Genomic DNA, 15,409 nt, shown 5'->3' with positions numbered 1-15,409 from the left:
CTCCTCTCACACACCGCTCCGTGACCCTTCTGCAGCCAAGCCGGCCACACAAGGTGAGGGGAGGGACAGAGGGTGGCTGCTGGGTTTGGCACCAAGACCTGCTGCCGGGCCCCAAAGGAAGACCCAGGTCCTCACGGCACAAAAGGCCAAAGCTCAGCAGCAGTAACTACAATACAAATTCCCACAACTAGAAATGTAGGAAAGGCTGCCTGATGGCTTGTTAAGAGTGTAAAATTTAAGTCCACCATGTAATTTTTTTCTCACCAGTAACCAGAAAAAGAAGGCAGAGGGGCTGCCTGTATGGTATCATACCCATACAGCCCACGATTTGCGCAGGTGCGAACGTGAGACAACGCGCAATTATGGCGGGGCGGGCAGGACGGGGGGGGGGTGCTGGGTAGCGGGCAGGACGCGGGGGGGGGTGCTGGGTAGCGGGCAGGACGCGGGGGGGGGTGCTGGGTAGCGGGCAGGACGCGGGGGGGGGTGCTGGGTAGCGAGCCCGCACTCCGCACCAACAGCGCTCCTCCGCGCCGAGCAGGGACTGTTGGCCGCCCTGCCGTTCTCCCCTACCGCGCACCGCGGCCCCTCCCCGCCGCCGCCCGCCGAACGTGGCAAAGGCGGTTCCCGGCTCCCCCGCCGCCGCCATTTTGAAGGCGACAGCAGCGCGTCGGCGGCGCGACGGAAATGGCAGGGGGGCGCGCGACGCCACTAGGGAGCGCCGCCGGCGACGTGGCAAGCGCGGCGGCGGGGCGGGGCGGTGGCCGGCGCGGCGCGGCGCCGCCAGGGCTGCTGGGAGCTGTAGTCGGCGGTGGAGCTGGTCGGTGTCTGTCTTCCTCGCCGGCAGGTCCCGGGACGCGGGTTTGCCGCGGGGCGAGCGTGGCAGGCCGAGCGTGGCAGGCCGGGCGGGCGAGCGGCAGCCAGAGGCGGCGGGCTCTGGCGCTTGGGCTGGGTGAGGCCGCGTGTCGTGGCGGGCAGAGGGGACGCGTTGGCACCCGTCGTCCCCGGCGGCGGAGAGGGAGTGGCTGGAGGGCTGCGCTAGGCCGGGCGGCGGCGGCGGCGGCGGCGTCCCGCAGCGGTAACTGTCCCGCTATCCCGGGTGCCGGCTGCGGGGGGCCCGAAGCGGCTGGGGCAGGTCCGGCGGTTACGGCGGCGGGCAGCGCGGGAGGCTGCGGCGTATGGGGCGGGGCGCGGCAGGCAGGGGGGGTGCTGGGGTGTTTCCCGGAGGGGGGAATGCCGGCGGGGTCCGCGCCGCTCCGCCCGGCCTGCCGGCCTACGCCTCCGCGCTCCGGCGGCCCGTCGGTCAGCGGCGGGGCCCTGCGGGGCGGCCGCCGGCCCGGCCGCGTCTGTGCGTGTTTTTGCGTGTGTGGGGGCCGCCGGCCGAGGTCCGGGAGCCGTCCCGAGGCCTCCCGCCCAGGCCCTTTTCCCCCCTTGGGCGGCACGCCGCGGGGCTGCGCGGTGTCGGCCTCTCAGCCGGCTCGGTCCTGGGGAGCAGCCGGGGGCCTGACCCTGCTGTGGGCACTCTGTCTCGTTCCTCTCGTTCTGCACCATCTTGTCCTTCTAAAGGGCAGCAGCGGCTCCTGTCCTCTCTGCTGAGAGGAGCACGCTTTGAGGCTTGTTGTGAGGTGAGGGTCGTGGGCGGTGAATGCCGATCGGAGTCCTTACAGCAGGACTGCTTGCTGCCTCAGTGGCTGGTGGCTTTGCAAACACATGCGTAGACTCTCGATAGAATTTCCAGCTGGGGGGTCCTGGTACCTTGCTAGGTCACTTAACATTGTTCTGCTCTTGTGAGTCATCCTCCAAGCGACCAGGCTTCCTCCCTGCACTGTGTAGAGAGCTTGGATTGTGGGTCTCGGGACTGTGCGTTCCAGCCGTGCAGCTGGGGGTGGAAATACTGGTTCTGGTAAGCCCCCTGTGGTTTCAGCTTGAATGAGCGTGATTGACAGTGGAAATCCTCACCCCTGAGGATCTGTTAGTATCTGATAGAAGTGATGCTTCAGGAGCTTTATTAGTTTATAAAGTCTCTGGAGGCATTGTTGAAGTGATTTGCCCTTTATTTAGATTTATTTATTTTTATTGTCACATGAAAAGCATTATTTCTTTTGGGGAAAAACCTCTGAAAGTGCCTGTTGCATCACATAATATGATATAGCTATTGGTGCAAATTGGTAGAATGTAGGTGGTTTTGTTTAGCTGTTTCTTTGATGGTTTTATGTAGTTGTATGTAACATTGTATACTATTGTATAACATTGGAACTAAGAAGTCCCTGGAGCTACATAAGCTTTGTGGTATTTAAAAATAAGTATTTGATGGTAAGGGTGCCGGTAGTCCGGAGCAAATCCAAAGAGTTGGCAATGGCACTAAGAATGTGGGAAGCAAAATAATTCTCAGATATGAGGAAGCTTTTCTAAAGGTGGAACTTCTTATTTTTTATGGTATGTGTGGACTATGATAACTCTGTCTGCAGTAGTCTCAAGACAAGGTTAACCGCTTTTGGCACACCTGGTGTTTTGAGCTATCGTGGTACTGCATTAGGTCTGAGGCATACTGGATTATGCTTGAAAAACAGACTTTTTAAGTGAAAAACTGGTGCAGATGTTGTGATTCACATTATGCTATTAATATAGAATAGGTATAGGAGAGTCTTTTTTTTGGTCTGTCTTTCTGTCTGTCTGTCTTTCTGTCTGTCTTGTCTGTCTTTTCTGATTACTTCTCTTTAAGACTTTGGACTTTAGGACAAGTAATTTAACGCCAGGTAATTAAACTGATGATCCCTCTATGCCCTTCCTTTGGCTTCAGTGAGACTTTGTATGCCCTCTGGGACCTGCCTGCATTTAATGGACCAGAGTCTGAAGGAAGTTTTATCCCTGACTTTTCACCCTCCCTTTCTAAAATGGAATAAACCAATGTGAGGGATTTTTCAGATGAAACTTTAATATACTAACAGTTCAACTCAGTTTTTGGTTTGTTTTGTTTAAGTGTTGGCTTTTTGATTGACATCAGTTTCACTCCATCTTTAACAGGTGAAGGTTTTTCTTTTGTCATTTTCTTTCTTGTTTTCTTCTTGGTCACTGTTTTAATCCCTCTTGTTTGCATCTTTGTGGGTTCTTGGGCTTTTTTTTCCTTTGACTTCTCTCCCATTGAATAGAAGTATGTGCCTGTGAATCTGTCTATCAGTTAATGCAACCTAGGACGTAACAGTTTGTCTGAAGAGGTTGTTGCACTGGGAGTAGCTCCAAACAATTGATTTGTTCAAATGAATTGAAAAAATGTGCTTACTCTGGACAGTTGTCAGCTTGTGCTTAGCCATTAACTATGTGTGTAACCAGTACTGTTACACATATTTAATTAAAATAGTTATGCTGGTTATGATTAAAGATGAGAAGTTTAATAGCATTTGAATTTAGTATTCCAGCCGTGGTTTTGTTTCCTTCTAGACTCTTGTTTAGAGGATAGTTTTGCTTCTTAGGGTTCTTAAGTATGTTGTGGGTTTTTTTATTATCAGGAACATCTACTGAAATACAAGGAGGGGTTAATTAAGGGTGACTGGAAGTATGGCCTCATTATAAACTCTGAAGTATGACTGATTTCTAGATAATGTGTTTTTATCCATGTGAAACTTGCTAATCTCCATTTGTAGGTAATTTTATCATTAACTGTGAATTTCTATACTTTAGAGTAATAACCTGAAGAATGCTTTTGCCGTGTGGTTATGTCGTTAAGATTATTACAAAATATTAGGACAAATGTAATTAATTCCTATTATACTTAAATAAAAAGATGAATAATTTGCCAGTTCAGCCTTTTAGTCTCTAAATCAAATTATTTCATTCCTGCTTTTAATATGACCCCTGTTAAAATTTTCAGTCAGAACTTGAGCCTGATTTTCCCTTCCGACACAGGCCCTGCAATTGAGGTTAGGTTAATGGATGAGATTCAGCTGGTGAGAATCAGTAAAATATAGTTACCTGTCAACTGGGGATAAACCTTGTGCGTATACTATATTTTCTTTGTGTAGTGTGGGGGTTTAACATTATCCCCATAGTGTCTTCATTAGTACTGACAAGGGTTATTTTATTATTTTTTTTTACCAAATAATCGATGGAAGCCTAACAAAATTCATGCTTCTGCTTCTTAAAAGGGTTATTTTAAGGGTGACTGATCATTGGGAATGTGTTTTTTCTGTGGTTTTCTGTGTTTCTCTTTTCCATATCCCTTCTTTTTTACTTTCATAGAAGCATAAGACAAGATTTTCTTCTATCTAAATGTGGTGAGATTATCAAATTTGTGAAATCAGTTTATGACCACAGATCACTAGATGGCAGTATGGCTGTTATTTTCACCTAATTGCACACACTTCAATTTGCCAGTCTTAAAGAGTTTCTCCTTTGTTTTTTCAATTTAGTAATACAAAATGTTCTAGTTTGCAAGAAGCAACAAAAGTCACTTCCTTAAGAAGTTAGGCTGAATTTTCAGATGCTACTTCCTTCAAAGTATGTGTTTGTGGCTTGGACTATGCAGAATTATTACTTTTATGTTTTTTTAAATCGCTGAAAAGACAGTCCAGTTCCACACCCAGCAGTCATTAAGGATTTGTAGGCTGATCTTACTGGGAAACTTTTTCCCTGCTACTCCCCTAAGGGAAGTTGGAAACACTCATTGGCAACTTTGTTGAGGACTGAACACTGTTAAGGTCTGTGGATTGCCTGGGTCCCGTCCCCCCCCGCCCCCCCCCCCGCCATGTTCTTCTTCCACCCCAATGCTTCCCTATTTTGCACATGTAACTGATTTCAGGTAGGCCATTTAGATTAAAGTGTTAAACCATATATCCTGTGGGATCAGTTTTAATTGTATGTAGTGATGGATTCTTTCAACATGATGAGCTACTAGCTTCCAGTTACACTTACTGTACTTCTTGCTTTCCTTTCCTTTTGTGTATTCCCTCCTCCTATGTCTTACCTTTCTCCTTAACATTTTTTTTTTAATTATTTATGTTATTTCATGCAGCACATGCAAACTACAACTGGCTTATGTTGAGAATTCAGTGTATAGAAAGCTGTTATTTGTGGAGGCTTCATGTTAGTCCCTACCAGGTCAGGACTTCACAATGAGATTGATGGTTGTGTGAGGGGATGGGTATGCTAAAGGTAAAAAAAGTGTAGAAGCATTTAGGCTTCAGGGTTCGCTAATACGCATGGGGGTGGGTAGATGGAAAGGGAAGTGAGTGAAGGAAAAAGTTGAGAGCAGGACAAAAAAATACTATAGGCTATTGTGCATTATGCAAGGGAATAAAGGAATTTCTCTACTCTTCCAGCAAAAGGTAGGGAGAGGTCATCTTTTCCCCAGCTAGTGGCAAACCCGCAACTGATTATAGTGGACAATACATCAAAGAGTATGGGATGTATTAGGGTCAAAAGATAAAATTTAAGCCAGAACAGAAAGGAGATAGCAGTATGCCTCTGATTGGGCATCACTCTGAGGGTATCCAGCTTACTGGGACACATTGCCTAGGGGTGCACACCTGGACCTGCAAAGTCCAAGGGAGAGGAAATAAGCCATACAACTGGCAGGATACCCCTCTCAAACTTCCATCTCCCGGCCCGGCTGGATTTGCAGATGGGTGGCTTTCCCAGAGACGCTTACATGTGAGAGGAGAAAATCTGAAACTACTCTTTTTTCCTTTTTTTTTATATTCAAGTTTTAAGTCACTTATATGGGGTTTTTTAATCACTGTATTTCAGCAACTGACTCATAAGTTTTGCAAGTTTGGGATTGCTGTTTCTGTTTATGCTAGCTTCACTTTTCTCATTGCGAAGTTAACTACAGAGTTATTTACATTTTTACTAATTCCTAACTTTCCAGATGTCAGTTAGGTTAAATTTTGGGGGGTTGTCCTATTTTCCCCCTGCATTAGTAGCTCTGTGAAGCTTTGAAAAAGCTGGGTATAGAGTTTTTGAAAAGCTGCTCTGTGGAATTTTTTTCAGTCATTCTACATGGCCACAGTATTTATTTGAAGCAGTAAGCACCTCTCAGCAGTTTTAAATCATGGCATCAGGTGAAATCAAGCAGCAAAGAGCCTTGATAAAATAAAATGTTTCTGTGAGGTTTCGGTCAGTGATTACTTTAGTTGCACAATGGAAAGTTCTTTCTTGCTTTGCAGTGTATAATTAGAAGAAGAATGACTTTTGAAATACTTCTATGAAGGGGAGTGTAAACTCCAGTAGCTTGATGACAGGACAAAATCTTATTATTGCAAATTCTTCTGCTTGGTGAAGTTTAACGGAAGACTGTGCAGTTGCTTTCTAAGGGATAATAAGATGTACTCATTCTGCAAAGACAGTCTGTTCCCCACCAGGCAATTACTGACCCTTTCATCCCACCTGAAGAGAAGCTTTTAAATTAGTTGAAGATGTACTCAGAATCTAAAATCCCTCTGTCATGAGGGTTTTCATCAAGAGTGCTGCACTTAAACAACATTTACTTGCTTTCTGAGACTGGGCTGAAATGTTTAATCTTGAATCACTTATGCAAAGCGTACTGGTTTGTCAGAGAGACTATAATTTCTCCTATGTGATTTTGATGCTTTAATTTGTGTTTGAGACTCTTTGTAAGCCTGTCAAGACTAACATTGACGTCCTACTTTTTGGATTTTTCAATTTGGTAATAACAGTAATTTTTCCTCCATATTGAACTTAGAGTTATGTATCCATTTAAAACAACAATGAAGGGGGGTTTTTTTGAAAGAGAGGAAAAACTCCTGTATTTCTGTACGTAGAGTTCTTTTTACATACACACAAGTATTTTTACTCAACACATTATCTAAGCTTTTCCTCTGTAAACTGTGAAAGGGAATAAGCTGGCAGTCCTCAGCAGCTGCTGATGTAATGGATATGGTGGAAAATGTTTGAGTCTGTCTATTTTTCATACACATAATTACTTTACCTAGGATTTTTATTCATTAAAGTTCCTGTCGTGGTTTCAGCCCAGCCGGTAACAAAGGACCACGCAGCCGCTCGCTCACTTCTCCTGTCCCCCTCCGGTGGGATGGGGAGGAGAATCAGAAAGGAGAAAAGAAAAAAGAAAGAAAGAAAAAAAAAAAACCCGACCCCCCCCCCCCCCCAACTGGAACCTCGAGGGCTGAGATAAAGACAATTTACTGGGACAGCACAAAAAGAGAAGTTACAACAACAACAACAATGGTACTAATGAAAGAATATACAAAAAGAGTGATGCACAGTGCAACTGCTCACCACGCGGAAGCCGACGCTCCGCCACTTCCCCACCGAAAGTCGAGAGCACCCCCCAGCCCGCTCCCATATATATACTGAGCATGATGTCACATAGTATGGAATAGCTCCTTGGCTAGTTCAGGTCAGCTGTCCCGGCTATGCCCCCCACCTCCCAGGTTCCTGTAAAAATTAACTCTATCCCAGCTGAACCCAGGACAGTTCCTTAAGAATTGTTACCTCAGGCAGCAGTACAAATCATTGCTGTCTGGTTTACCAGACTTGGGAGGAGCAGGGGGTTTTGTTAGCTGCCTCTGTTACTGACGAACAAAAATCTCCAGGCGTTCATGAAAGTCCCAAATTTTTCCCCTCTCCTTTTCTTCTCCTAAGCCCTTTTACATTAATTTAAGATTTTTAAATAAGCATATAGCTTTACTTTTTCAGAAGTAGTATATTCTAAAGGTTTACTCAAAGATGTTAAAAGAGACTTCCGACACAATCTGTCCTTCAAAATAAAAGCCAAAGTTTTCAATTACTTTCACTTCCGATAATGTCACCAGAGCAGTATGGTATTTGGATTTTATGGGAGTTGTCTGTACTGGGAAACTTGTTCAGTGTAAATTAATTTCAGTGTAACTTTATTGATGTTGGAAGTGCATTTCAGCTGGTTTCATCTGGCTTTTCTGGAGGTTTATTTAGCTGACCCCAAAAAGCTTCTGCATTAAGGTAGACGGGGTCATGGTTAGAGCTTAGGTCACAGAGTCAGGACTTCTGGGCCATTGCCAGCTGTGCCGCTGGCTGTTCGTGGTGCTGAGCAAGGTGCGTGCGCTCAGGTGTGATGCTCGGGAGCATCTGCTGAAGTGCTGAGGCCCGAGAGGGCTACAACCCTGTGGGCAGTCGTGGTCCTTGGCTGCCAGGAGGGGGAGGCTTCTGTCCTCCACCTTGCCTCTTGCCACGTTTTGCATCCTGTCATGTGTCAGCTCTGAAAATAGCTGGTCCTTATTGGAGTTGCTACAGCTCAGTAACGCAGCAAAATACTACCCCGTTGTTAAGTTTTTCTTGCAGTGGGATATGGGTTTTGCAACGTGTAATTACTTCCCTATTATTACTCACATAAGTACCACCAGTATATATTGGAAGCGGTAGCTGGGCACACATAGTAAGGTTTTTAGATAGAGGCTTGGAGTTTGAGGTATTATCACAGTGCTAAAAATAAAGAGAAGATACAGGAGAAATGAAATGCAAGTGGATAATTATGTACTTGAGCTCAGTCGATTTTTTTCTCTTTTGTCGAGTTGGCATTTGAATTACCTGCTCTGTTCAGGAATGTAAATCACTCTGTTGTGGCCTTTACATTCTAATTTAAAATCTTTTCCCTTGTTTCTCAAGATAAGCTTTTTTTTTTTCCTCACAGCTTTTCATAGGTGAAAGAAAATGATGGAAGAGAGTGGAATAGAGACAACTCCACCTGGCACACCCCCACCAAGCACAGCAGGGGCTGCTGCTGCCACTGCTACACCTGTCTCATTAGGTACAGAAACTTCCTCAGCAACTTGGGCATGTTTATTCATGTCTTTTGAAGCACAGCAATTCATCCAAAAACATTGCAATCAGCATAATTACAGTGCTCCTCTCCAGACTAATTGGAAGAATTTAAATTGTTTTTTAATCATGGAAGTGTGCTTCTTATCTGACATGCATCTGACATGCAGAATATTTTAAACATTTTTTTATTCTTGAAACTTTTTTATGAAGTCATGTGGATGCACTTATGTTTTTTAAGGATGTGGGGCCAGGGAAATAATGCCTTCCACTACAGCGCACAGTTAGATGAGCAGCATAGGAGGGAGTTAAAAACAAAACAAATTTAGTCTTGTAGGGGAGAGTGTAAACCTGGATAATCACTTGGTTTTTAATATTGTAGGTGGTAATCAAAGCACTTTTTCTGATTTTTGAAAAATCTGAACACCATATTCTCAATAGCAAATATTTAATTTTCTGACATATCTAGTTTTGTTATCTTGAGTCACACTAGTGCAGTGGACTCCAAAGTGGAGTGCCCTTATCCCAGGGGATGTGCAAGGCAATCCATTGGGGTGAGGGAACAAAACATTAGAACTTCCATTAATATTTCTTTTTATCTAAAAAATAAGAAGGAAATTAAGCTTCACTAATATTTAATATACTGCTTGATGCTCATCTCCTCACTCAGTTGGTCCATATGCCAGATATTCACATGTCCTGAGAGAAGAGTGGGTGTTCCATGATGCAAAGGGGTTCACAGTAGCACCCTCACTCGTTTGCTCACTTTCGTCATATTGCGATGCCTTGCAGTTTGTGTGCCTGCTTGAGTGGATTTATGGGTTATGTTATCTAGTTTTAACTATACTAGCCCTCACAAAATGGGCAAGTGACTTAAAAAAGATTCCTGCAAAGAGACCATGGATTGAAAATACTGCTAATAGTGTAAGCATAATCCAACAACAAGAAAATGGAAGAGTTGACGCTTCTCTGCCTCCTAGTGTGAGCTCTGTACCATTGTTTTTACCTTGTAATATGGCTAACGATCTAATTGGATCTGACAAACAGTTGACCAAAAAAATTTCAAAATTTTCAAGAGGACTATTTGAAATATAAATTTGCATCCGCCATTGTTAACGATGAACATTGCCCTAAGTGCATTGTTGTGCCTTGAGATAATTAGCCAAGGCTAGTATGAAGCCATTAAGATTAGCAAGACATCTAAAAACTAAGCAGAACGTACATTGGGGAAACACTTGTTCTTCTTAACACGGTAAAAATGTCTGAAATAATACATGGAAAACAATATGGTGACAAACTGAAATGCATTCATCAGCAAGTACTGTAGGAAGATGCAGAGAAAGCATCACTGAAGAAATAAGTATTAGAACAAATGACACAAATTAGTGTGGGAGGTTTGCTATCCGGTTGCCTGAAAGTACAAATGTTCCTAACATGTCTCAGCTTATGGTTTTTTGCTAAATTCTGTTTCAATAATAAAATACCCAAAGAATTACTTTATTGTCAAATGTTAAAGGAGGGCTGTGCTGGAGAAGGTATATCCTCAACAGTAAATTACTTATTTAATAAAAGCAATGTATTTATTAAAACTGTGTAACTTTAACCACTGATGGAACAGTTGATTTGACTAGGATAAAAATGGATTCTGGAATAAGGTTACAGAGATACCACCACACTTGAAATTTATTCACCGCTTCATTCATAGGCAAGCTAGTGCAGCAAAGAAACTGGAGCCAGAAATGCACAAAGTGCTACAAGATGTCATCAATGTGTTTAATTTTATAAAAATGGTCTTTAAATAGTAGATTTTTTTTTTATCAGTACTTTGTAGGGAGATAGGGAGTGACCATGAAATTTGTTTGTATCACACAGAGGTTTGCTGGGTGTCATGTAGCAAGGTGTTTGAAAGAGTTGTTGAACTTAAAGATGACATGAATGTTTTTCGTTTACAAAAAGACAAGTATCCCAGGTTTGCTGGCATTTTCTGTGATGACAAGTGGCTGTCAGCCTAGTAGATGTTTTCAAAAAAATATGCACTCATAATTTGTCACTTCAAGGTAAAGATGATGTTCTAACAAGGAGTGCTACAGTAACAACTTTTTGTAAGAAAGTCATGCTTTCCAGAGAGCATTTTGAAAATTGGTATTTGGAAATGTTTCCATCATTATGCAATCCTGTTGCCAAAAACAATGCAAGTGTACGTATAAAACCTGTCAGATCTGTACACATAAACTTGCAAAGATAATTTCCTGACTTGTGTAAAAATCTTCCCAACAAAGAGTTCCAGTGAAGGATTTTGAACCCATTTGTTAAAAATATGGAAGTGTTAACACCTTCTGATTAGTTTGCAAGAGCAATTGACCAACATCGGGGAAGATGGAAATTTGCTAGCTGAATTTCAAGAAAAACCTTTGCATAATTGGTGGGTGCGAGTGGAAGACAAATAGCATGATTTAGTAAGCAAGCACAGCCAATAATGTACTACTTCCATTTGGATCTATGTATCTTTGTCAGGTATCTTTTCAGCTATGACAGCCATTACAGCCAAGTATCCAACTAATGTGAACATAGAACCAGACCTTCAAACTGCAGTATCATGAGGTGTTAAACCAAGATTTAACAAATAATGAGGCTTCTTCAATCACATTGCTTATACTAAAAAATGATTAATAATTGTATAATATAGTATGTTAATCATTATTAACATATTATGTTATTTTATTAATAGTATATTAATAGAACTTTTCAGTGGGAGAAGTTTTTGTACTGTTAATAAATAAAAATGATTTTTAATTTTTTTCATTCATCTTTATCTCATCCATTTTATATTTCTATTGTGTGTGTTTTCTACTATACATAATATACTAGTACGGTGGTACATGTAAATAAAAAATAAATATATATATGTTGTGGGGGTGCATACTCAAAAATTTTTTATGGGTAGGGGTGTGCAATAAAATTTGGAGTCCACTGCATTAGTGCAACTTAGCATATCATTTGACTGTCATTGATATTTAGGTTGAGGCCAGTGAGATGCTTGAGCTGATCCAGCAGCTTACTGCTATCAAAAATGGTCATTTCTGTTTTTCTGACTTAATTCTCTGCCTAAACTTGGTGTAGAGAGCAATATTAGCTTATCCAAGGATCAGCTGAGGGCCACACTGAAATAGAGGAAGCAGACAGATTAGGAGGCTGGGTGCTAAGGAAGAGAGGACTGCCTGGTGTTCAGCCTGTCTTGTAGAACCATACCTCTGAAGTAACTCCTGCCTTCCCAGATATTATGAGTGTATGTTTTATTCTTAAAGATGGGCACTTCCTGCATCATCATCATTCCTGTTGATTAAGCAGTTGCTCAGAAAGAACAGTACTAGCTAGAAATGTCTGAGGCAGACTTCAGCTGCTATAAATTCAGTAGTAAAACATTGACTTGCCTTTTTAAGCTTATGACAAATAGGGTCATGCAAAAAAAAGAGATGTGGCTTACCAGATACTATCAGCAAAAATTGAGCACAATTGGTGTTGTATGCAAACTCAAGCAGAATTAAAATTCACTTTGAAGGGAAAAAACCAGACCAGGTCAAAACTTACTTGTAAAATATCTGAACAATTATATAACTGAATCTCTGAGATTAAGGCTCAGCATTTCTAAAATTCCTTTTTTCTCATTTTTTTCTAGCTTTGTCCAGTCCCCTTGCAACACAAAGCATGTCATCTTCTCCTGCATACTCACCACCCTTGCCAGCTGGAGTGTCTCCACTTCCTCCTCCTATGATGACTTCAGCTTCTCTTCCACTTGTGCCTTCTGCAACGGTTTCTACTATTGCACCACCTCGAACTCCTGCCCCACCTCCTGTTGCCTCTTCAGCTTTTAGTACCTCTGTGTCCCAGTTCTCTACATCTCTTCCATTAAGCTCTACTGCTGGCCCTGGTCTTCCTGCACCTCCCATTGGTCCCCCCATTTCAGGATTTTCTGTGTCTTCAACCTATGACATTACCAGAGGTCATGCTGGTCGAGCACCACAGAGCCCACTGATGCCATCATTTTCTGCACCTCCAGTCACAGGTAAGTTTTTGTTCATATGCTTTCATGTTTGTGAGACAGGATGAGGGATCTCCTGGTGGCTTTTTCCACCACTCTGCTAGAGTTCTGCAAGTTCAGCTTCTTTATTATTCCAGGTACACTTAATTAATGTAGCTGCATTCAGAAGAAGGGAGAGTAACCTTTAAAATACAGTCACGGTCTAGGACAGAGAGTCCTCTTTAGTAGAGTTCTCCTAGCATTCAGGCTCACAGAAAAATCTTTGGGAGCTTTATTTTTTGTTAACTTGCACAGGACAGCCCAGCTGAACCTATATACATATCTTTTGTTTAGATCAGAGAGTCAACTTCAGCCATGATATTCCACAGAATGATGTGATACTTCAGGCTGTAATCTCATAATTTTCAGGTTTTGTTCTGAAAAACTATCTATAACAAGCTGTTCATCACATGACACCAGCTTCTATTTTCTTGTTTCCAGCTACTAAATTGCATTAGGACAGCTAAAAATACATACCTTCCATGCAAGCAATTGCTGTAGTTGCTGAACTGATGTAATTTTCTGCTAGTGGAATGGAAACTTGGCTTTTCAACCATAATTGGGCCAGGCCTTTACTATTACTGGTGATACCTCTTTTAAGTAGTCTGTATTAGGAAAATGTCTAGAAAGACCTATCAATTGTGCAGTGTAAAATAAAAATAACTCTTGATTAAGGCTAGTGTTGGAGAATCGGTTAAAATAGGCTTGAGTAATGGGGCAAAGGCTCATGCTTAAATTTTCTGCTGTTTGAGTTTCTTTTGTTTTCCTTTAAAATTTGTAAGGCTATTCATTCGCTTGCTCCTTTTTCTGTTCCTACTAATTTCCAGCACTCAGGGTTAGAAAATTTCCTACTTCTCTCTCTTTTATTATGTGTGAGAACATTCCTATCTCTTTGTTTAGAGAGCAACACCCATTCCTCTTTTTCCTTTACTGTGGGCTGCTTATGAAATTTTGAATGCAGTAAAAAGCATGACTGTTAAACTGACCTGCTAAGAAAAAAACATGTTTAATTTTATACATAATGTACGGCAGTCTCGGTTCTGTCAGCAGATATTGTTGAACTCATGCACAGTAGTTATATCTACTAACCTTTAACAAACTGAATTGTTCTGGGGCTTTCAAGAAATGAAGTGAATCAGCCCAGTATTCTTCTATTCTTCCTGCTCATTTTCCTGTTGAACAATTGCATGTTGCTACAGTGTAACAAGTTAAATGCAGTAAAATAAGTGAACACTTGTGTTTTATTTTTGCCTCTTACTAGGTGTTTTGGCAGATCCTATTACTCAACAAGCAACTTTCTCATCACCTTTGGCTCCTGGAACTGGTTCTGCAATCACTTTTCCTGAGGAGCGTGAAGACCCCAGAGTATGTACTGCCCAAGGTGGAGCACCTGCTGGAGGACTGTGGGGGTTTATAAAGGTATGGGGTTTTGTCTGTTACCATTTTTTACTGACTATAATAAGACGTATCTTATATTTTAAATGCATATTGCTATAAATCCTGTCTTTTCTCTGGCCTCGTGCAAGGTGGCTGGTTTTAGTAGTGGTGTTTGCTGAAACTATGCTTTTGCTCCTCCTCTCTATAGAGGAGGGAGGACTACACAAATGCAGATGTTCTAGGTTAATCTTAGTGCTTGTGAGAGGAAGATATGCATACCTAACAGATCCTGTCACGTTCTTAAATTAGGTGAAGATTTAGAACCTCTTTAAGACCTGAAAGCTAATTTTTACTTAAAGGCAACTGGATGCAGAAAAAGTCTGTTTTATCTCACCAGAATTCTTTGTATATCCCATTTCTTTATCATTTCCTAATGAAATGAGTTTGATTTCTATAGGATGCAAGTCTTGCCTGTTCTATAACAAACCAACCTCCTCAAGGAGAGACAAATGCATGTTTTTTCCACCAAAGAACAGTTTACCTAAGAAGTGTCTAAGATATTTTGTAGCATTTTTCTATTCACCTAGAAGGCATGGATTATATCGTGCAGAACAGATACTCCTTGTGGTGCGATCTAATCATACAGAGGAAATAAGCAGCAACATAAACTAGTAGAATATCATTAGCCTGTAACCTTTTTGGAGCTGTGACAAATGCTACATACAAATAGCATCATGAAGATTGTGGCAAAAAGATCTAAGCGTGCATGAATGCTGAACTGTCTTCAAGGGCAACGCCATATTCTGTACTGTCTCATACTAAATGTGAAGGAAGAATCAAGAAGATTGATGTTCCAGTGGGACTGCTGAGTTTTGGAGGGACTTTCAAGCCCTTTTGAACATGGAAAGCTAGGAGAAAAAGTTGTGTGTGATATGGCAGACTGAGCCCTCCCTTACTCCAGGAATATACATCTTGACAGTAATACATTCTTAAAAAGCAACATTAATCCTCCATCAGTCCTGTGAGAGCAGAGTTGTCATGCTGCCCTTTTCAAGGAGAGCTGCCTCTCATGATCATAAAAACACATTTTCTTTCTTCTTTTAAATAACATCAGCCTTCTCTCAGTCATCATATTCCTCTTAATGTTTGCAATAGACAGTAATGTTCCAGAAGAGAACATTTTTCTTG

At 42.2% G+C, this 15,409-nt stretch overlaps 1 protein-coding gene across 3 annotated transcripts in view; it reads left to right on the top strand.

The window, feature by feature from the left end:
• The first annotated feature begins 809 nt into the window (after nt 1-809).
• Nucleotides 810-15,409, top strand: part of PRRC1 (proline rich coiled-coil 1) — a 30,453-nt gene continuing 15,853 nt past the window's right edge. Inside the window, exons 1-4 of one of the 3 annotated variants that reach the window (XM_069776840.1) lie at nt 810-949; nt 8,639-8,755; nt 12,443-12,829; nt 14,106-14,263. In XM_069776840.1, the coding sequence (XP_069632941.1) occupies nt 8,659-8,755; nt 12,443-12,829; nt 14,106-14,263 (642 nt within the window). In that variant the 5' untranslated portion in view covers nt 810-949; nt 8,639-8,658. Of the gene's footprint in view, nt 1,133-8,638; nt 8,756-12,442; nt 12,830-14,105; nt 14,264-15,409 lie in introns of all 3 variants that reach the window. The other 2 variants (XM_069776841.1, XM_069776842.1) reach the window with 2 other exon arrangements.

Source organism: Haliaeetus albicilla, chromosome Z, assembly GCF_947461875.1.
Source record: "Haliaeetus albicilla chromosome Z, bHalAlb1.1, whole genome shotgun sequence".
NCBI classification, from domain to species: Eukaryota; Metazoa; Chordata; class Aves; order Accipitriformes; family Accipitridae; genus Haliaeetus; species Haliaeetus albicilla.
Note: the sequence above shows the minus strand (reverse complement) of the source record. Positions and strands in the feature narration are given on the sequence as shown.